At 48.4% G+C, this 25,227-nt stretch overlaps 1 protein-coding gene across 2 annotated transcripts in view; it reads left to right on the top strand.

The window, feature by feature from the left end:
- The window catches only part of WSCD2 (WSC domain containing 2), a gene marked incomplete at its 5' end in the record, with an annotated part of 45,346 nt that overhangs the window by 3,373 nt on the left and 16,746 nt on the right, over positions 1–25,227 (top strand). For both annotated transcript variants that reach the window (XM_081252489.1, XM_081252490.1), the window contains 3 exons: positions 7,204–7,318; positions 10,467–10,651; positions 23,640–23,761. In XM_081252489.1, the coding sequence (XP_081108615.1) occupies positions 7,204–7,318; positions 10,467–10,651; positions 23,640–23,761 (422 nt within the window). The remainder of the gene's footprint in view (positions 1–7,203; positions 7,319–10,466; positions 10,652–23,639; positions 23,762–25,227) is intronic.

The following is a 25,227-nucleotide window of genomic DNA, read 5'->3' as shown; positions in this document are numbered from 1 at the left end:
AGTAAGAAAACACAAATTCAGACTGCCCTTGATTAACTTATTCAGAGTTCAGCAAGGAAAGACAACATATTAGATTAACGCTAAAAAAAATCGAGACGCTTCTCTCACCTGATGCTATACACATTTGGCTTTTCTCTGAAGCTGGCAAGGGCTCAGCTTGATACAGTGATGCAAGACTTAAGCTGTAAAGGATTCGGAGCCCATCACAGCACAGGAGGTGAGGGTGGAGCTGCTCCCAGGCTGGGCTGGGGCTGGGCAGGAAGTCTGACTTCCTGGGTGGAGCTGGCACCTACAATGTGCCAGTCACCTTGCTAGGCTTGCAAAATCCTGTGCTCTGAGCAGCCAAATGAGGGTTCAAATCCCAGTTCTGCAGCTTGCTGGCTGTGCACCTTTGGGCAGGTCACTTCACCTCTCTGAGCCTCAGTTTCCTTTGGGAGATAAAAAGTACTTAACATCAGATGACTGATGTGATGATTATATAAGATAAATCAATAGCATGCTCTCTGAATGCCAGGCACTGTTCTAAACCCTTTGCATCTATTACTTCATGTAATCTTCGTAGCAACTCAATTAAGTAGACACTGTTATTAACTCCCCCATACAGGGAAGAAACTAAGGCACAGAGAGGCTAGGTAACCTGCCCAAGGTTATCCAGCTGGAGGAGGGGGTAAACCAATATTTGAACCCAGGTGGTTTGAATTTTACACCTGAACCTTAACCGCTACATCGTCTCACTTCTCAACACACAAGTACTCAGCACAGAGTGTAGCACACAGTAAGCAGTTAGTATGTGCTGGCTATTATTATTAATATTGTAATTCTATAGGAGAAAACAGAGATGATTTGACTTACCTTAGGTGACCCAGTTGTTGGGACCAGAGCCAGGAGCCAAAGCCAGTTTGATTTCAAAGTCTGTGCTGTTTCTGTTTCCCCCAGATTACAGAGCGGGTGGGCTGGGTCTAAAGAAGGACACGGGGATATTCTGTCAGCATTTTTGGAAAGGACAGCAGGGCACCCACTCCCCATCTCCTCCAGCTGAAGACGCAATCTCTGCAGATTATGGAGGGTCCGCTCTGTGTCGGAGACTGTGTGCTCGTACTCAGCCTCACATCAGGTCGGAAGTATTAAACTCTTCTCATACATTAAGAAACAGAGACTCAGAGAGAGTAAATGACTCGCCCCCCATGTCACACGGCTGCTAAGAGGCAGAGCAGACTCCAACCCGATTCTGTCTGAATCCAAAGCTCTTATTCTTAACCACTGAGCTATAGAATCCCCAACTGTGATCATTCATTCATTCATTCATTCCATATTTACTGCACATCTGTATGCCCCGCCCTGTGCTGGGAGGTGGAGACACAAGAATGATTCAAGCAGTTTTTTTTTTCCCTCTGAGGAATATTCACACCCTCCTGGGGAAAGACAGACAAGTAAAAGATAAATTATAATTTCAAAAATAACTTTTTTCTTGATTATTAAAGTAGAAAAATTAGAATACATAGCAAAAAAAAGAGGTGGAAATAAAAATAGCCCAGAGTCCCACCATCCAGCAACAGTCCCAGTCAACACTGTTGGTGTATCACCTTTACCTTCCTGTCTTTTTCCTTTATGTGTGTATTTCTAAAGAATAGAATGGTGTATATATAGCATCATATCCTGCTTTCCCCTACTATAGCACTTTTTCATTTTGTTAAAAATTCTTCCCCCATGGGCCTAAATTATTTCTAATTTGAAAAAATAATGGGCAATACTTGGAAAATTGTTTCAGAAAAGTGTTAAGGTGGGGTAAGCCAGGGGACTCTGGGATCCCAAAGGAGGGATCCCGTTCGGTCATGGGGCTGTATCATGGCTGCCTTCCTGGGGGAGGTAATAGTTGAGCTGAGCCTGCAAGATCCATGGGCTTTGACCAAAGTGAAAGATGCATCCCTTCTACCCCAGGGAACCCTAGATATGAGCAGGAAATTCCATTCCCTCTGCAAGGAAACCCAGACAGCACTGGAGTGATCCTCTTGAAGGACAAGTTTCCAAGATGATGGAGAATCCCCAGCAGGAATATACAGTTTCTCTTCTCCATGAAGAGATCAATCTTACAATCAACCTTAAAATTACCCCTGTATTAGAGTCTGAGGGCTGCTATAGCAAAATACCATGAACTGGGTGTCTTGAAACAACAGAAATGTATTACCTTGAAGTTCTGGAGGCCAGAAGTCCAAAATCAAGATGGGCTCTCAAAGGCTCTAAGAGGAAATCTGTTCCAGGCCTTTCTCCCAGCTTCTGGCATCAGCAGGCACCCTTGGCATTCCTTGCAGCTGTATAATGCCAGTCATTGCCTCTGTTTTCACATGGCCTTCTCCTTGTGTCTCTGGGTCTTAAGAGAGCCACTTTCTTACAGGGACACCATTCACATTGGATTGAGACCCACCTGCTCCAGTATCACCTCATAGCTAATTACATCACCAATGACCTTATTTCCAAATAAGGTCACATTCTGAGGTACTGAGCTTAGGACTTCAACCTATCTTTTTTTTTTTTTTTTTTTTTTTGATGAGGGGCACAATTCAACCCATAACTATTCCCACTTTTCAGGCAGGAGCTTGAGTAATACTACAAGGCTACTGCAGTGTCAGGATTAGAACCCAGATCTGGTGGACTCCAAAACTGTTCTTGTAGGACACTGTAGTGCCTCCTGTCTGTGAATCTACTCACAGACAGTACATAAGAGGAATACAAATTAGCATATGTGTAGCTATCTTTTTAACAAATTACTTTCATTGAAGAGAGCAAAACTTCTTGAAAAGGAAGATTAATTGAAGCAAAAGAAAAAAAAGTAAAGGAAAGGGGAGAAAACACAGGAAAGCTCCTTTCCAGATGCCTGTGCTCTCCTGGGCTCACCCCTCACTGGTTTCTGTGCTTGAGATAAATAGGCAGTCTGGGACAGGACTTTGCCATTTCAGCAATATTTAGATGGCTGCAGAGATAAACTGATAGATTATGTGAACTCAGCCATTAATTCAACCTCGAGTGACCTGTAATTTTTGTGCCTGTGTTACATACTCGATCTCCCCCTCACCTCTGGGAGATTCTGCCACCACAGCAGAACTTGAGGCGGGGCCTTTGGAAAATGGCGGAAGTGGGTTGGACAGTACCCCTGCTGATGAGCTCATTGCTAGCAGGGTGATAGAACTCCAGGGACGGGGTCACCGGTTGCGTTGGCCACAGCCTGCACTGAAGGGTCAGTGGGGAAAGAGTCACCAGCACTTGCCCAGGACAAGGAGGAAACAGATTCAATATCCATTTCCTGACCCAAAGAGCTCAGCCCATCCATCAGGTCACAGTATGTAACACGCCCATTCTTCTCCAGAGCATCAGTGAAGGTACCATGTAACTCTTTTTTCCTCCTGTTGACAGATGAAGAAATGGAAGGTTCACCCAACAAGTCTTTGAGCACCTGTTATGTAGGACATCTCAGCCTGATGCCTGGCCTGCGGGAGGGTTAGGGGTTAGGGAAGGGGTGGCATAACATTTAAAAGCCCAGGCTTAGGGGCAGTTGGACCTATGGTCAAATCTCAACTCTTCTCCCAAAAGACCCTCCCTCTCCCGTCATCCCTCCAGGAAGGCCTCTCTTGGAAGATGGAGAAGCCCTTCTCCCAAGCCGAGACTGAATGTGGTACATGGGAAAAAGCAGCCTAGACATGGATGTAGTCTAGACTCTCCAAGCTGGGTGGACCCAAGCAACTTAGCTTGATGATCAGCATATTAGTCCGTGCACCTTTGGTGACAAGAGACAAAAACCCATCTTGAATCAGCTTAAGCTAAAGAAGAAAATGTATTGTGTCTTGTCTCCAAACTACCAAAGGGGCTAGATTTTCAAATGAATGATTTGTGCCCTTCTCTTCCTAAGTCTCATCTCTGCTCGCCTCTGACTTAGCTTGGTTCTTCTCCTGTACAGACTGACTTTGATGCCAGGGATTGTGGCTGTCGGTAGCTCTGGGCTTAGAGAATGCCAGTGTCATAACCCAAGGGAAACAGATTTCTTTCTCCCAGCTTTAATCTATAAAAATCCAAAGAATGGGTCATGTGCCCCTCCCTGTGGCCATCAGTCACTGGCTGGTGGCAGGTGCAATATGATTGGCTCTTTCAAGGTCAGTGTCTTCTCATGGTCAGGGCAGCTAAGATCTGTTAACAGAAAAAGAGGAAGAGGGGGTGCTTTGAAGGTACAAACAGTACCATTACAGTCCACCCGGCAGAGAACGTGTGTGTACATACACTCGCACTCCTATTAATTTGATTATAAAAATCTCATCTAACACAATCCACTATCCCATATATGGCCAAACGCACCTACCCTCACCCTAAGGTGAGACCACCCATGGTCATAGTACATCCCACTCCAAGCCCGACATTTCTGGGTCACGAGTGTTACCCTCCATCAGAACTCAGTGTGGCGCCTTGTGATCCTGAAGTCTGCGGGCCAAATGGAAGTGAAGCCTCCCCAAATGTAAAATGGCTGGAGGACATATCTGGGCTTAAATTTTAAGTGAGACACTTCCAAGCTGTAGTAACATAGGCAGACTACCTAGTTTCAAATTCTACATAAAAACGAGTAACATGGAGTAATGTGAGTGGTTACTAGTCAACATATACCATACGCCAAAACAAAGGTTTGCGTCTAAGACAGAGAGATATAATAGTCATTAGGATCAGCCTCTTCATCTATAAAATGGGTTAATAAGGGTGTGAGGACTGAATTTTTTAAAATAAGGCATGGCACTTAGTAAAGTAGATAGCGCATAGTAGATACTCAATACATATTCTCTCCTCTCTTTCTCTCTCTCTCTCTCTCTCTCTCTCACACACACACACACACACACACACAGACACACAGAGTTTTTGATCTGATGACAGTGACCTCATGCTGACAAAATAAAACAACCATTTCCCCCCTTCCCCTCTCCCTCCCTCTCCTTCCTCCTTTTTTTTCTCCTCCTGCCCATCCTTGGACACTCTGTCCTCTAGTGAACTATTGAGCTAAATTTGGTGTGAAGCTCTCACCACCGTGGCCCATGGAAGTTCTCACTCCCAGCCCAGATGTAAACAGCATCCATGCCCCAGGGCCGTGGTTCCTTCTGTGACACAGGAGGGATATACATTGTTGAACAAGCACAGTGACAAGATGTAGGCTTTTCCAGAGCTGTCACCATCTGATGTGCCCGCTCCAGGGAGGCAATGTTTCTTTTAAAGATGAACTGTTCTTAGTTGACCAAATCACCTCTGTCTCATGAAAGAAATTCAAGGTGATCAGGGATGAGACGCATCTCCAGCGAGGCTGACAAATTCTGCACTTACCAGGGTGGTGTTGAGGGAAACAATTGCTCCATAATGAGCCTGTATCCTCTGCTAGACCCTGCTCTCCACCATGAGTGAGGGGGACAAGAAGGCCACAGTTTAAATAGACAGCAGCCCACCCATGAACGAGATCAAGTGGCATGTAATATTTCCCTCAGTCGTTCCCTATGAGGGCCGTTTAATTCCAAGGGCTGGCTGGTTCCTCGGTCTAACCTTCAGTTATTTCCAAGTGCAAGGGTGGAAAGAGCACTGGTTTGGGGTCCCATAGATCTAGATTTAAATCTTTGTTCTACCGTCAGTTAGTTTCAGGTCTCAGACAGCTCACTTCACCTTTCTGGGCCTCTGTTCAATCATCTAAGAAAAGAGTTTAAGCATGCCAAGGGTCATTGCACCTGGGTCATTGCAAAGATCCTCGGATTCAAAGAGAAACAAGCAGTAGTTCAGAACATGGGCTCTGCAGCCAGATTGCTTGGGTCCAAACCTAACTCCACAGGTATAAGCTGTGTTTCCTTGGGCAGGTGACTTAGCCTCTCTGGGCCTCAGTTTCCTCTTCTACACTGAGTGGGAATATTAATACTTACCTCATAGGGTCATTCTAAGGATTCACTGAGACAATATGTGTAAAACAGTTAGCAAAGTGCATGTCCAAATTAATAATAATGATCGTAAGAACATATGGGAAAAGACTTTATAAACTGTAAAGTACCATCTTTGTGTACTATTTACCAGGAAATACAGGAACATGTGTACTACTTTAAGAAAACTAAGTGAATGGTTTGTAATTGTATAGTTGTTTTACATTATTTAAAAACTTCCTTTTGTGTGGACTGTGTACATTTAATAGGTATGAGAAGAACTGTTCTCATAGTTAGTTGACTCATATAGTAGAGATGACTTTTAATGAGTCAATATGTAAACTGTTTTTTTTAGATACCCAGAAAGTTTTTCTGGAAGGAGCTAAGGCAGGTCAGAGTAGGCCTGATTGGAAACTCAGGTAAAGATGCTTTTCTTTTATCTGAACCACTTAATGATTGCTTTACTTTCAGTTTTTAAAATTTGGAACCCCAATAAAGGAAAGCACTGTAACCTTGAAAAAAAAAAATTCCTTTTGGATGAAAGCATTCACCTTGGCCCACAAGGTGGGAAAACTGTGAAGTACTTATACAGCACTGTGAATGGCTGGTTTTTTTATGCCACTCACCTTAACTTTGTGCCTGTTATATTCAAGACTCTGTGGTAGAGACGTTTATACAAATAAGTCCATTTTAACTTCATTGGGCTGATATTTTCATCCCCACAATGAAGAAAACTAGGCCTCAGGGAGGTAACTGGCCTAAATGCACTAGGTCAGCACTAGAATGTAACCAAAATGATATGACAACCTAGATCTTGAGATGTCCCAGGCCAGTGTTCCTTCCAAGGGAAAATCACACCTTAAGCCATCTTGCAGAAATGATAACAGGCTGTCAACTTATCAAGCTCTTCAGAGCTGTCCTAATACAGGTCTCATCTGCTTGGTGCTTAGGGAATGATGTTGGCTTGGGTTACTGGGTGCCCAATTGTCACCAGTAGAGCCCAGGGGCATGACCTTAACCCTGGCCTTGGGAAGGTCCCTCCCTCCTCTCTGCTGACCTCCAGGGCCCACAGCCTTACCCATGGGACACCACTGCCCTTATAGATCATGTTCTGCCAATGCACATGAGTTTCAGTCTCTCTTGTTTCTACTTTACTGCTCAGAGGAAGGAATTGGTACCAAAAGGTCAACAAGGCCACGTAGCCAGAGGCACACTGGTTACTCCTGAAACCCTTTCAGCTTTGTCCCGCCTGCCAAATCTGACTTTTCTCATCTCCCCAAAGCTAAGTACATCGGCTGCTACCTGGATGACACCCAGAGCCGGGCCCTTCGAGGCGTGTCCTTTTTCGACTACAAAAAGATGACCATCTTCCGTTGCCAGGACAACTGTGCAGAACGGTAGGGCCCCACCAGTGTCCCCGGCATTCAGACCCCTTCCTTCTCAGATTCCTACCTGTGGTGGTCTTTCTTTTTCCATGGGAGGGCATGATGGAGGATGAACATGTGGCTACAAGGAAACGGTGATGCAAGGGTGATGTGTGTGTGTGTGTGTGTGTGCGTGTGTGTGTGTGCGTGCACATGCATATATGCATGCAACTGAGCAGGGAGTTGGTCTATGGGAATTTGTGAGACTCTGCCTAGGAGTGAGTTTGCAGTGTACAGTATGCAGGGTCATATGTTTGTAAGCTTAATGCCAATACCTAACTGTCTTTACATAACAGTGGCTGTGAGTGCAGGAGTCTCTGTGGATATGTTTGCAAGGGTCCCGAATTGTGGGGAAAGCACAAGTGGGTGTTTACATGCAGGCAAGTGTGAGTCTGTGAGCATGAGGCTTGTGTGATGCCCGTGGGAAGGGTGAGGTGGGAGCCTGGGATCAGGGCTATTTAATGGTTTACCAGCCAAGAAACTATTTGTTTCTCTACCAGGGAGAAACACTCACCTGTCCAGACAGTGTTTTCCAATCTAAGAATAAAATGATGTTCTTGATTAGAACATGTACTGGGGGGAGGGAGCTGACTTTCCAAGAGTGGATGAGGCCCCAGAGGACTGGCGAGTTGGGACCCTCAGTCCAGGCCTGGGAACCAGCACTGCTGCCCTAGAGGCACTGTGGAGTGAGCTGACCTTCTCTTCCCCTGTGCCCTGGGTCCCCTGACATGTGATGGCTTGTGAGAGGCCTCTAACATGCTCATCTTCAGGCTCTAGCCAGTTGCCTCTGCTGATCACAAGCTCTAAAGCAGCTCTGCTGCATGGCTGGAGTGGAAACGGGCAAGTGGGTGGCCAAGGGACTCTTCCCTCAGTTCCTGACTAGGAAACACTGTCCCCTTTATAATCAGCTTCCAGAACAGTCCACCATTGAAATCCTGAGCCCAGGACCATCTCCAGCTTGGGAAAGACTCCAAGCTCTTGAGGATATTGATTCTTTAATTTATGTATTGAACGGTGGGGAGACAGAAGTGAATTTCAGAGTCCATGCCCTCAGAGAGGTCTTGTGGGAGTTGAAGAGTTAATATTTGCAAAGCAAATATTTGAGAACAGTGCCTGGAAGAGAGCAAGTGTAAGCTATTGGCATCCTGTGGCCCAAACCCGTTCTTGCTTCTGCCTCGCCAACTAGCTGGGGAGCCCCTTGGGGGCAGGGCTGCAGCTGACTCATCTCTGCATCCATCTGGAAACCCATGTGGGCAGCCACAAGTATGCGCTGAACCAGAGTGAATTACGCGAGTTGATCTGACTCATCTTCTGAAGCTCCACCTTGGCTGTCACCTCCTCTGAGAAGTCTCTCCTGACACCCCAGGCAGGTTGGGGGCCTCTTCTGCATTTCCACAATCTGGGACCTATTCCATCTCAACCCGCATCTCACTATGCTGGCGTTTTCTGGTTAAGCGCTTGTCACTCCATCTAGGCTGTGAGCTCCAGGACATACACGTCAGCATCACCTGGAATCTCTCAAGATTGCCGGGCCCCACCCGCAGCTTTTGATTTGGTGGGTTTGAGGTAGGGCCCAAGAATCTGCATTTTTAACAAGTTCCCAGGTGACACTGGATGCTGTTGGTCCTGGAACTATGGTTGGAGCACCACTGCTCTGATTTTCACACCCAGCTGGGAAATTTTAGAAACTTCTGCTGTCCGGTGTTCCTTCTATCAGTGGGTCCAATTATATGAGACGGGCCCCAAGGGCACCTGAGAACCAAGGCTTGAGAGAGACAGCGACAGACAGGTGGAAGAAGGAGGCTGGCCCAGCTCCAAGATGCCCAGATAGTTTAAGCTGCTCTTACTGCGTCTGCCCCGGTGACCGTGTGATCACACGCTACCCGAGTAGTAGGGGTGTTTGGAGACATGAGTCTGGGTGGGTCTGTCTCTCCAGCCAGCCCCCAGAAGTCCCGAGTGATGGCGTGAGCTGACACCTCCCATAGTTCCAGCCTTGCATGACCAGTATTTTGCAGGCTGCTCCCCCAAGGAGCTTTCACGATCCTGGAAAGTGCCTCAGAGGCCACAGTGGGCAAGAGGACTGAGCAGGGGCCGTCCTACTCCCCTCTCCCCCACCACTTCATACCTACCCCGCGAGCCAGAGCAAGCACTTCCCTTTTCATCTGTTTACAGAACAGGTCCTTACTAAAAGTCCTTTTTAGGAAATGATTCCAGAGCTATGAAAAAAATCGACAATCTTGCAGTGCCTGGATTTTTTTTTTTTTTTTTTTTGCTTTAAGGAAAGGAATTTTTTACTTGGCTGGATACGTGACCTTGGTTTTGCCACCTTCCAAAGACATACGAGAGTCCCTGCCCCCTCCCCTGGGTCCAGCTCCTCTCAGGGGACATAGAGGCATCATTCCTAGGGGATGTTTCCTGGAATAAAGAGGCTGGACTCTGCAGATATGATTGGCTTGTGGCTCTAGACAGGGAAGAGCAAGAGAGTGGGTGAGGCAGAGGGACCGCAGGACCAGAGGGGTGTGTGTGTCAAGTGTCCTGTGTGTTGAAGGTATATGTGGATGGGTGTGAATATGACGTTGTGTGTCTATGTGGGTAAGTGTATGGGGGTGTGAGACATGAGGCAGGGATGGAAGCAGGTGGTCCCTGGGGTCTTGTCCCCTTCCAGAGTCTCCCTGTCCCCCAGGGAACTCCTTGTATTCCTTCTTGGCTTCCTGCCCATCCCACCTCCAAGACTTTCTAACCCCTTAGCCTCCCTGACCCTCTCAGGGTCTCCTTATTCTCAGTCCAGATCCCCTGTCCCTTGGAGTATCCCTGTACCTCAGATCTCCTTGGGTCTCCCTGACGCCCAAGGTCTTCCTTGTTTCCCCGCTTCCAGGGAGATAGGGAGACCCCCACCCCAGTCTCCTTATTTCTCTGGGGTCTCCCTGTCTCCTGGAAGCCTCTGTCTCCTGTCCCCTGAGGTCTCCCCTGTCCCCCTTCCATCATCTGTCTCTCCATTTCCCCTGGGACCTCCTGGTCCCCAGAGCCCTCCCATCCCCCAGGCCTCCTCACTAGGTGAGTCACCCTGTCCCTGGGGTCTCCATGGTGGCAGTTACCCTGGCCTGACAGCAGCCTCCCCCAGGGGTTACCTGTATGCTGGGCTGGAGTTCGGCGCCGAGTGCTACTGTGGCCACAAGATCCAGGCGACAAACGTGAGCGAGGCGGAGTGTGACATGGACTGCAAGGGCGAGCGGGGCAGCGTGTGCGGTGGCGCCAACCGCCTCTCCGTCTACCGGCTGCAGCTGGCCCAGGAGTCAGCCCGCAGGTGTACGTGAGTCGGCCCCTCCCCTCTCTGCCCTTGCCCACCTGTACCTTCCACGGCTCCCACCGCTCCTAAGCCCTTGGCTGCCCTCCAAGGCTGCCATCATCCTGCCCCAGCCTCACCTCCAGCCACGCCCCTCTTCCTCCTTAACAAACAGCTAGAGCCTGAGCTGGCCTGTCCTTCCTCATTTTCCGAAAGCAGATTGTGTCTAACGATGGTGACAATGACGATGACAACAGCAAACACTTCATCGTTTTCCAAGTGCCTTCTATGGGAGAGCACATCTAATCCTCACGATGACCCTTGAAATCGCACTGTTATTCACCCACTCCCATTTTACAGATGGAGAGACTGAGGCTCAATGTCACACAAGCAGCCGAGGATTTAAACCAACTCCAGAGCTTATGTCTTTAATGCTCCTGTAGAGAGAATTTATCCCTCGCCTGCCAGTGCTTCAGTCTTGTTGGAAAAACTCTCCAGTTTCCAAACTGAGGGAGGGAAGGGGATGAATAGCCAAGGACAAGAACCACCCCCTCTTCTGTGGATATTGTCCCGTTGTCCCCTCTCTGGGTGTTTAATAGCAGTTAATGTCTATTTATCAAGCATCTGCCGTGTGCCAGGCACCGTGCTGAGCCCGCTGCAAGCCTGATTTTGTTTCCCTTCCCTACCAGCAGTTACCATGGTTAATCTCCATTTTACAGTGAGGAAACCGAGGCTTGATGAATTTAAGTAAGCCTGCCCAAGGTCACACAGTCTTGTGACCTCAAAGGTGACCTTCAGACCTATACGAAGAGCTAATGGCCTTGACGAAAGACAGAGGGCTGAGGTTTGTCCTGGTTACTCTTCTGATGCAGTCCTGAGGTAGGAATAGGAATCCAGAACTAAGAATCCCAAATTTGAATGCTCCAATGAACCCTAGGGAGATCTTGTTAAAATGCAGGTTCTGATTCAGCGGGTGAGATTCTGCATTTCTAAGGAGTTCCCAGGTGATGCTAGGTTGCTGGTCCATGGACCACACTTTGAACAATAAGGCCTTAGACCTCCGTGGCACTGACAAGGTCTGCTGAGAATGTCAGCCTGCCCACCCAGGTGGATTTGGCAGAACCTTAATGCCTGTCTGCATGCAGAGAAAGGCCTCTTCCGTATGAATGTCATTGTTTATTAAATTCATTGCTGGTGTGCTCGACACTGTGTTCTGTTTTCCAAACCCCATGTTTCTGAAGCCCTGTTCTAGCTTTGCTTTACAGCGGGCTCCCGCGTGCCGCCAGTTTACAAAGTGGCTGATTTCTAGAAACAGAGGCACCATCTGCCTCCCCATCGTTGCCTCAGTTCATCCAGCTCTGCAGGTCTGGCTGGCAGAGGGTGGGGAGGGTGTGTGAAATCCAGGCTGGATAATGTCCACACAGCAAGTCTCTGGTTTGGCCATTAGTGTAATGAGGTTTTAATTTGATAGCAGATTTATCATCCCCAATACTGATTTCTTTATGCCAATGTTTACATTATTTTGATGGTGACGTTGACCATATGAAGAGATGGCCTTAAAGTTGTGTGTATTTAGAGGGAAAGCTGATGCCACTAGAACATTCTAGTGGATGATGCTGAGCTAGATAACAAGAATTGGACTGTGTATGTCATCAGCCACTATCAGCTAGACCTCCTTTTGGTTAATGTTCAGATTGGCTGGGTAATATGAACATTCTCCTGTCTTTCTGTCTCTGTCTGTCTCTCTCTCTCTCTCTCTCTCTCTCACACACACACACACACACAAACACACACACTATTGAGATCACCTGGTATAATAACACTCTCAAGGACCATCAAAGATTTTTCAGTCAGCTGAAATATATAAACCTCAACACACCGAGACCACTAGATCCCATTACAATTGGGTGTGTTTTGCCCTGGTAGCAGTGGGCGGGCTGTCTGGGTGGTGGCTGGTGAGAAACCCCTGAGGCTGATGGGAATGCTGCTGTGCCCCTCAGCTTGCCCACCTCTGCAGTGGTGTTTTGTTCCATCTGAGAAAGGAATCTTTGTATTTATGACAAAGGCGGGGAACCCATTCATTTCTACTGAGAGGGGAGTCCTGGATTCTCTAAGTCCACCCCAGTTGTTCTGAATTGTCACTGTACAAGGTTGGAAGCTTGGGCACCTTCAGCTGGAAACTCCAGAAGGAAATCTAAGCCTTACTAATCTCAAGGCTACTGTGGCTGAGATGAGAATGGAAGTGGCTTGGATAAGGAGACAGATGGTTTGTCAAATGGGGACTCCTGGTGGGCTCCCAGTTGGCAACATGGTATTTGGAGAGAGCATGAGGACTGTTCATTAAACACTTGATTGCTCCCATGTGTACTAGGCATGGAGAGGACAATGGGGAATAAAGCACAGTCCCTGCCCTCAAGGAGATCACCATCTAGTGGAGAGACAGACCCAAGATGAGTGGGATCTGTTCAAGCACGGGGGTTATATATAGGAGCCACGGGAGCAACATTTGAGCTGAATCTCATTGTGAGATTTCCAGGTGAAAGGGAGAGTCGTGTATTCAGCCATGAACAAAAGGATCATCAAAGGTGATGTTTTGAATGACCTGTTGGAAGCACCTTCCTCACTGATGCTTCCTTTTACAGCTTTAGAAACTGAGGCCCAGACAGCACAATTGGCTAAATTGAACAGCCCTGTGGGAGGCTCCACAGAAGAGGGGTGACTGATTAAGGCCTTGAAAGATGCATAGGATTTTGCCTGGTGTAAAAGAGGAGGATATCCAGACTCAAGAAATTGCCAAAGGGTGGGGGAGAAATCTAGGCAGAGGGAATAGAGTGTGCAAAAGCTGAGAGGTAATTTCTAGAGATGATGGACAGGCATGATTTTTCCAAGGCCACAGCGCTCCTTAGGGACTGAGCATAGGCTGGAACCCAGGTCTCTGACTCGTAGTTTGAGTGCTAACTCTATATAGTGCTGTAGGCACCTTGACCTCTTGTATTGGATTTTGGACCCCATTGCCTCTCTTTTGGGAGTGTTCCTTGGATTTAACTTACCTCCTTTCTTCCTTGACCCCTGACCTCTCCTTCTGCCCTGCGTCCTGACTCTACACAATACAGAATATCCAGTGCCTTTGTTCTGACTCAGTGGCTTCCCATTCCTGAGATCTGATTTATACACAAATAAGTCAGAAAGGGAGGCCTTCCACTGGCACACAACACTAGCATGTATTACATTAGGGAGGGCAATGAGCAAACACTCCAGGAAACAGGTATGGTGGAAACCAGATTCCATTTGTAGAGTCATTAGTTTGTATTAACACTGTGTCCTAATTGTGTTTCCCTGAGCAGTGGCACAGAACTCTTAATGATTGTGAAGATCCAAAGGAGGCTTATTATCGCCCAAGCACCGCTCTGGTGGGGTGTCCACCTTGCGTGGGGAGCCAGCCTACATGTTTCCGAGGTGATGGAATGCTCCTACAGTAGTGAGAGCATTAAAAGGTTGGCAGAGCAAATGTCTGCAGGCACCCTGCTGTTCTTTCTTGCCACAGACACTTGGGCACATGGACTTTTTGCCCTTGTTACAAAAGAACTGAGAAATGGACTTCCTTCTTGGTTGGATTACATTTTTTTGCAGCAGTTTGCTAAATGTGTCAGCAAGTGTAGCTTCTCCTCCCAGGGGCAGAGACCTGCTGGTGACTTGAGAGTATTATGGCTTTATAGGGTGTTGCAAGAGATTTCATTTGCCTGAAAGATTCTTGCAAGATTTGCATTGCAAGGTTCATTAGAATTACACAAAATATACAATATATGTGTGGGTCCCGTGGGTGGCTGTCCGTGGTGCTGACCATCCTTTAGTGCTGCCTAAAACCCCCATGACTGCAGACCAGCCTCTCCCAGGACTCAGCACTTTTCCTTCTTGTTTTTTTCTTTTCTATCTTGGTGAAAGTATTATGAAGCTCATGTTATCACTGAAAAAATAGATCTTGACTTATGGATCACAATTTACATAGTGACTCTTGTGTACTATTGTTAGTTCTGGCAACTTTTTGTCTTTGAAAGTTAGAAGGGAAATGTTGTGCAATGCTTGTACTTTTTGTTCACTGATACTCCATTTTAACCAGTTCTGCTGAGGGGAGCCTCAGATGACCATGGAAAGTCATATTGGATGCATGGGCTATGCCTAGCTCTTTCTTTGCCAGGCCTGGAGGCCTCTCCTTTCCCTTGATATATGCCTGGGACCCCTGAATTTTATAAGTCATATGGGTCTTCATGTGTTCTGCTGTGTAGGGCCAAGGAGATGTTAGCTAGAAAATTTTTTCTCCCTCTGCTTGATGATGGGGGAGAATTAGTTTGCTCTTCTCCATGAGCCATAATCCAGGAAGGCTACGGGAGCAATGATTGTAGATTTTGAAATCAGGCAGACATTGTTTCTATCCCAGCTCCTTCACTTACTTGCTGTGTTGATTTTGGTCAAGCCACTCATTCTGTCTGAGCCTCAAATGCCTCATCTGTAAAATGGGGACAGTTCCAACCTTGAAAGATTGCTCTGACCACCAAGTGAGATAAAATTGAGAAAGCACATAGCACAGTGCCTGTTATGGAGTAGTGGTGATGCACCCTCCTTCCCGAAATGAAAATTCCTCAGTTCACTCTGAGTAGCACCCAACTCAAGCTATTTGAATTTCCAACAGCTCATGGAAGCCTTTGGTGATGCCTAAAAATAGCTGGTTTGAATTCTCCTCGGACAGTTAGGCTCTTTGTGTAATTCAATCCCTCTCTGATTATAGGTAGCCATTAACGGCTCCCAGCTCACTGCCTTTCCTCCTCACCAGCATCTTTAATGCAGTAGAGCTTGGCCTAATTACCCGGGGGGTGATGGCCTCTTTCAAACCAAGGAGAACTCTTCCACGCCTGCCTTTAAGCTGATGCCTGGTGGGATTTACCTCATCTTTGTGAAGCCCCAGAACAAAGAGATTATGGACTTCAGAGATACTTGCAGCTGGTTCCAGGATGTTCTTCATCTGCCCCCAGTAAAGGGAGTTGATGAACAGTTGCTCTGCTCGCCTCTTGCTAGTGAAAACTCCAAGCTTCCGAGGTCATGCACCATCCCAGCTGGCCTGGCAATGAAGAGCTGACATTATCAGAATGTGGGGCACGGGCTTTTGTGATCCTTGGACCCCTACTGTGGAGCCTCAGAGGGTTTCTGGGAAATTCAGGTGGCTGGCATGGGGTCTCTGGAGCCCAACCGTGTTGGAATTCGGCAGGCCTCCTGCAGAAGAGCAGAGAGGTGGGAACCTAGGATGTGATGTCAAGTAAGATTGGGGTCAAATCCCTACTCTGCTCCCCACTAGCTGTATGAGCTGGAAAAGGGACCAAATCTTGTTACGTCTCGGGGTCTCCACCTGCAAAACAGGATAATTGCATCCTCTACCTCTTAAGTTGTTGTGAGGATTAATTGAGGTGTGATATGTGTAACATACTTAGCACTAACGACATACAGTAAACGGCTGTTATTATTACCTTTGTTGCTCTTCTTCAGCAAGGGTTGGTCGTTAGGAAGACACTACTCAGGGCTGCTGCTGTTGTCCACGGACTGTGTACCTCACAACTCCAGGGAGCGCCATTCTCACAGGCTACAGGCCGTGAAGAGCAGTGGCTCTGAACTCTGCAGGATTTCCCTTGTGAATTAAGAATGCTCAAAGGGGCTTCCTTGGTGGCGCAGTGGTTGAGAGTCCGCCTGCCAATGCAGGGGACACGGGTTCGTGCCCCGGTCCAGGAAGATCCCACATGCCACAGAGCGGCTGGGCCCGTGAGCCATGGCCGCTGAGCCTGCGTGTCCGGAGCCTGTGCTCTGCAACGGGAGAGGCCACAACAGTGAGAGGCCCGCGTACCGCAAAAAAAAAAAAAAAAAAAAAAGAATGCTCAAAGAGGCTTAATCCCACTGGGGAGCTGTGGGAGGTGCTGGAGAGCGTGCTTCAGAGATGTCCCATTGGAGGAGCAGGAAACTGCAGTATTTATCCTCCAGCGTTCACCCATCATTGGCTGAGGGTGGCTCCCAGGGAAATTAACTTCCTGGCAAGTGCAGTCTGTCCCTCACATACCCTAGGTGTTTACAGTAGGTCACTGTCAGCCTGTACTGGGATGGTGAGTGCCAGGAGTGTATTAATGGGGCACTGATAGTGTCTCCTACCTGCGATCTAGCCACCCTTCACCTATCATGAACGAGCAATGAAGAAGGAGCAGGAAGACACATTGACTGAATCCTGGTAGGTCTCAGGCACTGTGAATGTCACTGCATCGCCTTCTGTCCCACCTGTGCAGGGTAGAGATAATCATCCCCATATACAGATGAGGAAACCGAGGCTCAGTCCAAGGACACACAGCTAAGTAAGTTGCTGACCCAGGTCTGTCTGAATTCAAAACCAAGGCCCTTTCTGCTGGGCACGAGAGCTTTTCTGCAAACAGGAAGGCATCTACCTACTGCTGTGGGAAGTCCAAAATTCTTTGTATCGCAGGAAGAGTGTTAGGAAGGTCAAGGGACCCAGGCTGGCCACTTCTCTTTTGTTTTCAGACGTAAGAGAAAAGAAAACCTCTCACCACTGGTGTGGAGAACCGGTGACCCAACCCATTTTACAGATGGAGGAAATGAGGGTAGCAGGAGGATTCAACGTGTTGGCCACCGTGCATGTTCTCAGTGTTCCAATCACCAAGCCATCATGGAGAGCAACCTGCAGAGAGAGGTGGCCTCCAAAGTGTTCTCCAGATCCCTGGGAGTCCGACCTTCCCGTTAGACATCATAGAATTCTCTGTGAATCCATGCGGTTTTCCTCCAAAAGCAGAATGGGCAAGACTATAGGACTATAGGAAGACCCCACATCCAGCAGGTTTACTGCTCCTAGAACTAACTTCCCAAACCTGTTCCTCTCCCCCGCCCCACCCCAGTGCACACCTTGACCAAAGAGAGACTCACAGCAGCAGCTTCTGATCCCTCTCTGGCCCTTTAAGTCCTCTGAAAACGTCACCTTACTTGGTATTCAGGACATTCAGCTCAGCTCTGCTTTCTAAGCTGGGAGGGTCAGGGACTCATTAGCAGATGCTTAAATGTCAAAGGGAGACCTGTCTCAGCAGAGCTGGGCTTACAGAGTCTTCCTTCCTCTTCCCACACTTGCAATCTGGCCTCCTGGCATCCAGGAAGGCCGGAGAAAATCATCTGGGGAGATGCCAGGGTAGGAATTCTACTTCCTCTAAGGAGACAGATTCACAGCCCTTTGCCTGTCCCTTCCTCTGTACTGACAAATCTCATTCATGTCCGTCTCTGAATGATCCACCCAGTATTTATGCCTCCATTTTAGAGATGAGAATACTGAGCCTCCAAAAGGAGAGGAAACATGCCAAGGTCAGTGAAGAAGGGTGGACCTGCCTGTGTGCACTGTGTGGAGGAGAGCTGCCCGTTTGACAGGTGAAGACGCCACCTTTCAGGGAGGAGAATCGAAGTCAGGATTAGAACTCGTGTCTCTGAGCCACTGGTCTTCTGCTCCTTGGCCAGGGCAGCTTGTCCAGAGAAGTGCCATGGTCCTGGGAAGTACCATGGCCTTCTGGTGTGGTGCCAGGCCAAATGGCCTCTTCTGGAGCCCCTGGGTCAGAGTTGGGCCCTCGAGGCCATCTGGAGATGCGTGCTGATGTGGCCCAAGAGACAGGCATCCAGCTGGGGGTGATAGGAGGGCAGAGCATTTGGCCAGAGGCCTAGGTGAAGAGCCTGTGGGTTCACAGGGCCCTGAGTGATACCCCAGTGCCCTCAGTTACTCAAGGTCATGTCTCCAAGAGGATCCAAGGGTGAGCCCCTAATCGCAGGTGACTCCAAAGACTACCATGGGTGGACTCCTGGTCTCACGTGCCTACGGTCAGACACACACACTCCTGTACAGAGACCCATATGCAAGGTGTTCTGTGATATGCAGGACCTGGACCAATACCAACAGTGCACCTGTCTGTGGGCTCCAGGTGGAAGGGTCTCTGTGGTCTTGACATCCTGGGGAGAGGCTCAGTCTGGGCTGGACTCCAGCAGAGGGGCCTACCCTTCCTGTTCTGGTCTCTCGTGTGGCTCAAGCATGAAGTGGCCTTGCACTTAGGAGACAAAAGTTTTTGTTCGAATCTGGGTGCTGGCTGTTCAGGGGTTGTTGGGAAATGCCCAACCCTGGTGGCATTGGGCCAGTCCAGTGGGAGGCTGGCTGAGGCTCAGCCAGGCCTTCTGGTAGAAGAGGGGGAACTCTTCTCTCTGGTACATGGTTGCCAGGCAACCCAGAGAGAGCATCCAAGATTATGTCTCCTCCCCTTGATAAGACTCATCCCGTAGAGGTCCAGTGCACAGCCATACGGTCACAGCCCGAAGCACACAGCCGCAGCCCAGTGCCCACTGTCAAGAAACCAGGCAGGCAGGTGGACATACACCTGCTCACACAGGGTCCTAGACTCCCACATGGACAGACCCAAGTGTACTCGGATGAACCAGGTCCACGGGGGCACATTTGTAGTCTCAGAGCTCAGTATCCGTGCACCCAAATAGGTAGATCTCTTCTCACACCATCACAAACCCAGTCACACACACGCACGTGCACACACACAAGATGCACACACTGCCTCCCTGTCACACACACTGTGCACAAGTGTCCCACCTCCCAGACACACCCTCACTACAACCAGGCCCAAGCTACCCTCATGGTCTGCATCTCCTGCCCCATTGGTTCCCTCACACCCACACGTATCCCCAAACCCCCAACGCCTTCTGATACAACTCTGTCTTCCTCTGCACAGTCCTGGGTTAGGGAGGGTCTCAGACCCCCCAGGGTGATGGGAAAGGGCTCCAGGAAGGATCCACCCTATAGGATAAAAGGTGATGGGCTTTGCACCCCTACAGTGTACCCAGGACCACACCAGTCCTGAAGGGGCCTCCCTTGGCCTCAACCCCAAAACCATTGCCCCAGCTGGGACCCAGGAGGATTATATAAGATGGTCCCTCGAATAGGGTCCTGGTGGGGAAGGGGCAGGTTAACAACTTGAATATGGTTCTGGAGACTCAGTGTCAAGTTCTAGGCATTTTTAGGTGCTTAAAGAGAATCCGACTCCAGAGTCGAGAGACCCCAGAGTGACAGCCTTTGTGAATGATTAGTGGTCAAAGGGGAGTGAATATATATCACAGTGTTTTGAAAATGCTCAAACAGTGCCTGGGGGTGGTTCCTTAAAGAGGGACAGCCCAGAATGTGAGGACTCGGAGCTCAGATGTTCCCAGGTTAGAATCCAGATGCTGCTAGTTGTCAGCTATGTGACCTTAGGCAAGTCACTTACCCCTCTGAGCCTCTGTTTCCCCTTCTGTATAATGGAGAGAGTGAGACTTTCTTTATAGGAATTAGGAGGATAAAGTATATCAAGTGCTTACACAGTGCCTGGTACGGCGAGAGCGTTCGATAAGGTCGTCAAGAATGGAAGCATCTCAGACTTAGATGCCAGTCTCAGCTCCGCCTCTTGTAAGCTGGGTGACTTGTGTCAAGCGGTTTCAGCCCTCTGAGGCTTGAGTTTCTCCATCTGTAAAAGTGGGGATCCTTATACCACCAGAATGATGCAAGGGTTCAACGGGGCCGCACGTGTCAACAGTTGAACCTAGTTCCTGGCTGATAGCACGTGACCCATGTATGGTGGCTGTGATGGTAACAATGATGTTATGATATGACTATAAGCATCTAATGATCATAGTAGCATTATTATTATTGGAAGAAGCATAGACTTGGGACACAGAGCAACTTGGCTTTGACCTCACTCTGTCCTTAGACAGCTTTGTGACCCTGGAAGCCAGAGTGCCTCCTTGAGCCAGCCGTGGCAGCTACTGCTCATGGCTGCTGCGAAGATTCAGTGGATCCAAAGCACCCAGCTTGGAGCCTGGCATCCGTGCGGGCTCAATAAACACTGGTGGTGTCTAAAGAGAAAAGGCGAGTCCCCTTATTTCTGAGAGTAAGGCCAGCGTCTCTGCCCTGGGACCTGATTGGCATCCAGCTAATTGAGTTTTCTGGTTACGTGAGGTTTCGTCCACATTGCATCCGGCTTCTCATCTCATTGCTGTAAACCTTTAGCTTAAACGCCTGACTCCCCTCCCCATCCTCACCTCGTACGGCACATTCTCTGAGCATCATTAAGTCTTCCTCAGGGTGATCGATGAAATGGCGCATCCCTCGGTACATCCTGGGCCACGGGATGGGAGACTGTCCCGTGTTCCCCCACGGGACACTAGTGCCATTTGGGGTCTGGCCATTCCTCATTTGGGGGATGGAGGGCTGTCCTGTACAGAAGAGACTGCATAGTCTAACCCCCTCCCTATCATTTACATGTGGGGAAACTGAGTCCTGGACCACAGCGTCCACCACCATCACTTCTCACCAGCCTCTCGCAGCAGCCTGGAGTGAGAGGTGGGGAATGGAGGAGATGGTGCTGGGTGGCGGGAGCCTGCAGCATGCTCCGGAAATCAGTCATTTAACCCAATTCCAGATGTCTTCTCAGCTTGCTAGATTTGCCTCCACGATGAGCACTTTCAGGCTACAGGGTGCCAGGTGGTAGAGGTAATCACTAGGGTGCCTTTGACAGCTGAGATTTAAAATTTTCATTCCTAGACTCCCTACCCCCTCCTCCACCATCCTTCTGCCCGGGGAGTAATTTCATATCCTTTTCTCTGCACTTAAATATAGATATATACGTATATGCTAAAAAAAAGAGGGCTCCTTCCTGGAGCCCTCTCCCACCACCCTGGGGGATCTGAGACCTTCCCCAACCCAGGACTGTGCAGGGGAAGAAAGAGTTGTATCAGAGTTGTTGATTTTTGTACCTTGCTTCACTTTTCCCCAAGGATTGGCATTGTCTTTCTGAGATAATCCTTAGCACGTTTTCGCTAACAGTGGGTCCCTAGTATTGTCACATAAACTCCCCTCTCTTAAGTCCTGTGTCTCTCATCCGTAAAATGAGAGTTTACTATGGACCCTGCAGAGTTCCCAGGAAGGTAAAATGAGATGGCATTCGCAAAGTTCTCAGAAGAGTGGATCACACATAGTAGGTGCTCCATAAATGGCACCTACTTTTGCGCTCCTGATTTGATTCACTGCATCAACAGTGTCCTTTATTTTATGTGAAAGCTGTGCTTCTAGAAAAGTGTATACAGCTCAGATTTGAGAACAGTGGAACCCAATTTAAAATGGGCACCATGAGTCTTTAGATAAATTTGACAGGGGCCACTTATAATTTTTTAAAATTTGTCTTTATTACATTAAAAAATAACTATGCACTCTCGAAAAAGTTAGAAAAGAGTTTTACAAAAAGGTGGAAATAAAAATTGCCTATATCCTATCAGAGTTCTCCAGAGAAACAGAACCAGTAAGATATATGCAAATATATAAATTAAGAGATTGATTTAAGGAATTGGCTCATGCAGTTGTAGAGGCTGGCAAGCCTGACATCCAGAGGCTGAATTCCTTCTTCTCTGGGAAACCTCGTTTTTTCCCCTCATCCCTTCAGCTGATTGGATGTGGCCCACCTGCGTTTTAGAGGGAAATCTCTTTTAAGTCTCCTTAAAGTCAACTAACTGTAGATATTTATCCTATCTTCAAAAAAACCTTGACAGCAACACCTAGACCAATGTCTGACCAAACAGCTGGGCACCATAGCCTCACCAGGTTGACACAAAACTTAACCATCACACCTGCTATTAAGAGATAACCATGGTTGTTAACGTATTAGTCTATGTCCCTCCAGAGATTTACACTGAGAGATAATTTGCAGACACAATTGATATTTTATAACGTGGAGTTTCATGGTCTCAGTTTTTATTTAACATTCTATCTTGAACACATCTTCATCTCTTTAAAGTAACCTTTAACATCATTATTTTTGATGGGGCATAGAATCCCACTGTGTTGTCATTCCCTACTTTATTTGTCCAGTACTTCATTGTTGGACAGCAGGGTTGCTTCCAGTCTTTCACCTGTTAATTTAAATAAATGCTGCAATGAGCATCCTTATTGATAAGTCTTTGTGTACACCTGTGATGGATGCAGAGGGTACCCACCCAAATCCTCTTTACCACCAATGGCTCACATCTGCCCCCTTGTCTGAAAAATGACCCTTGCCCCAGCAGCCTTCCAAATGACAGACGTTGGGGAGGGCGGCACATAGGGCCAAAGTCGGCCCCTTTCCTTAAAATGGGACCAACTCTGTGGTACAGTTTACCCTCCAGGCTGGAGGTGGGACCCAGCCAAGATCACATGCTTACTTAGCTCCTCCCCTGTCCTGTCCTGCTTCTCCTGAGAAGCCATAAAACATTGTCTCAGGTTCGGCTTCAAGTAAACCCAGCTGAAGACAACATCTCTGAGTATTGTTTTGAGGATGACTTATATTAAAGAGATAGCAACGTCCTCTGAATTTTCTGTTGTATAGCTGGGACGTTTCCAGATTAGGTTATCTTAAAGGGAATCTCTCCAACAAATCAGTCCCTTAGAGCACTGAGTGGGGCAGAGACTCCCGAGGCCCCGGTTTTTCCCCTAAAGCCCAGGACAATGGGAGGGAGGGGAGCACCCCAGTGCTGGAAGGAGGGGCAGGAGAGCTCTGGACCCTTTGCTTTCCTCCATCCTCAAATGCCCAACCCTCTCCTGATGAGATCACGAAAATCCTCCATGGCATCTATCATTTCCCTAAATGAAAAGTTGCTACCACCAAGAATGGGAAAGCAAGACATAGGAATGGTGACAAAGAAAAGGGGATTATATGGCCCAGCAAGAACATCTCAGTGACCTGTGTTGTTGACAGAGATGCCAGGGTTGAGGACATTCTTTGAATTTTCTAGCTCATGGGTCTCCTCTGTGGCTCACTGCCTGACCTTGGGCGAGACTCTTGCCTTCCCTGGACTTCAATTTATAAGTGCTTCCTTCTGAAGGTGGTTCTCCCAGCCTACATCTGACTAGTTCTTTTCCCTCTGTCTCTCCAGATGGAAGTGCAGTCTTCCGAGGCTGCTTCCGCAGGCCCGACAACCTCTCCCTGGCCTTGCCCGTGACGGCTGCCATGCCCAACATGTCTGTGGACAAGTGTGTGGACCTTTGCACAGAGAAGGTGAGCTCAGTTCTGTGCACGGAACTCTGGGGAGGGTGGTGTGGAACAGCTGGAGGAATGGGATGCTTGGCTGGAGGAGCAGCAGCCCAGCTGGGATGAGAGAGGTCATTACTGTGATCTGTGACATGGGGGGAATGTGACTGTTTCATGTGGATCCAAAGGGTAGGAGTTACAGAGGGCCCATTTCTTTCCCTCCAAAGAAGTGTGTTTGTTCTAATAGTGAGGACTGCTCAGGAATGACGGCCACATGTGAACTGGGCCGAGAAGCATGAGTAGAAGATTGCCAGGTAAAGGCAAGGACAATCCCACCTTGGGACAGAGTGAGTTCCCCATCACTGGCGGTATGCAAGCAGAGGCAGGGCTGGTGTGGCATACGGAACTTTGGACATTGGATAGCAATTGGACTGGATGATCCAACTGGCTGATCCTTTCTCAGCCTGAGATCCTTGATGGGTGACTATTTATCCTTCCTCCCAAGCCAGACAGGGAACACCACAAGAGTAGAGACCGTGGCCTAAAACATTTTGTGACCGCTCCCAATACCCAGCACAGAGCTAGGCTCATCGCTGGCATTCAGTGATGCCTGAGGAGCTCCCTCCTTCACTCAAGGTGAGCTAATTACACGAGGGTCCAAAGGAGAACCACCCCTCCCCAACCACAAGAAGGGGGTTGCCCATTTCATTCATTCACTCAGCTAGTATTTGATGAGAACCTGCTTTGTGCCAGGCCCCTGTGCTCAGTGCTGGGGGTGCAAAGTCAACAAGATATGGTCTTTATCTATCCTCCATGATGCTGGCATTTGCTGGGGGCCAACTTTGTGGCTCTTCCTGGGTGCTCAGCGTGCACCCCAACTGCTGAATGCCCCCACCTGCTCTGACTCATCCTGCTTGGCTTTTCTTTTATCAAGGCTCCTAATTCACAAAGCATGTCTCAGCAAGACTGAAAGGATCATCATAGAAACTGCCACTTACTGAGCACCTCCTCCATGCAGCCCTCTGCCCCACGGGTCACACAGTTTACCTCTCACAACAAAGCTAGGTGTTGGGAATTTTCATCCCCATTTCACAGATGACAAAACCAAGGCTCAGACAGATGAAGTCACTTGCCCAAGCTCACAGCGCAAGCAAGTGTCAGAACTGGGACTGATGCCAAATCTATTCCCTTGACTTCTGAGCTGCCCTAGAGACCCCACAGAGAGGCTTCCAGGAACCATTCAAGGGCAGCCAGGCCACTTCAAGTCACCAAGCATTTCCTGAGTGCTTGCTCTGCTCCCAAGAGGCATCCTGGAAGGTCAGGGGCGATGTTCATAAGAATAAAGAAGGTTTGACCATCTTTTTGTCCAGCTTTCTGTCTTGGGCAGGAATCCCCCTCCCATGGCATCCCCTCCAGGTGGACATTCCTCTGTCCTGAGGGCTCTGGAGGAACCTACAGATCAGCCGGAGGTGGAGGCCAAACACAAGACAGTG

The sequence above is a fragment of the Mesoplodon bidens genome (genome assembly GCF_964165515.1).
Source record: "Mesoplodon bidens genome assembly, chromosome: 13".
Taxonomy (NCBI): Eukaryota; Metazoa; Chordata; class Mammalia; order Artiodactyla; family Ziphiidae; genus Mesoplodon; species Mesoplodon bidens.
This window is presented reverse-complemented; position numbering and strand designations above follow the sequence as displayed.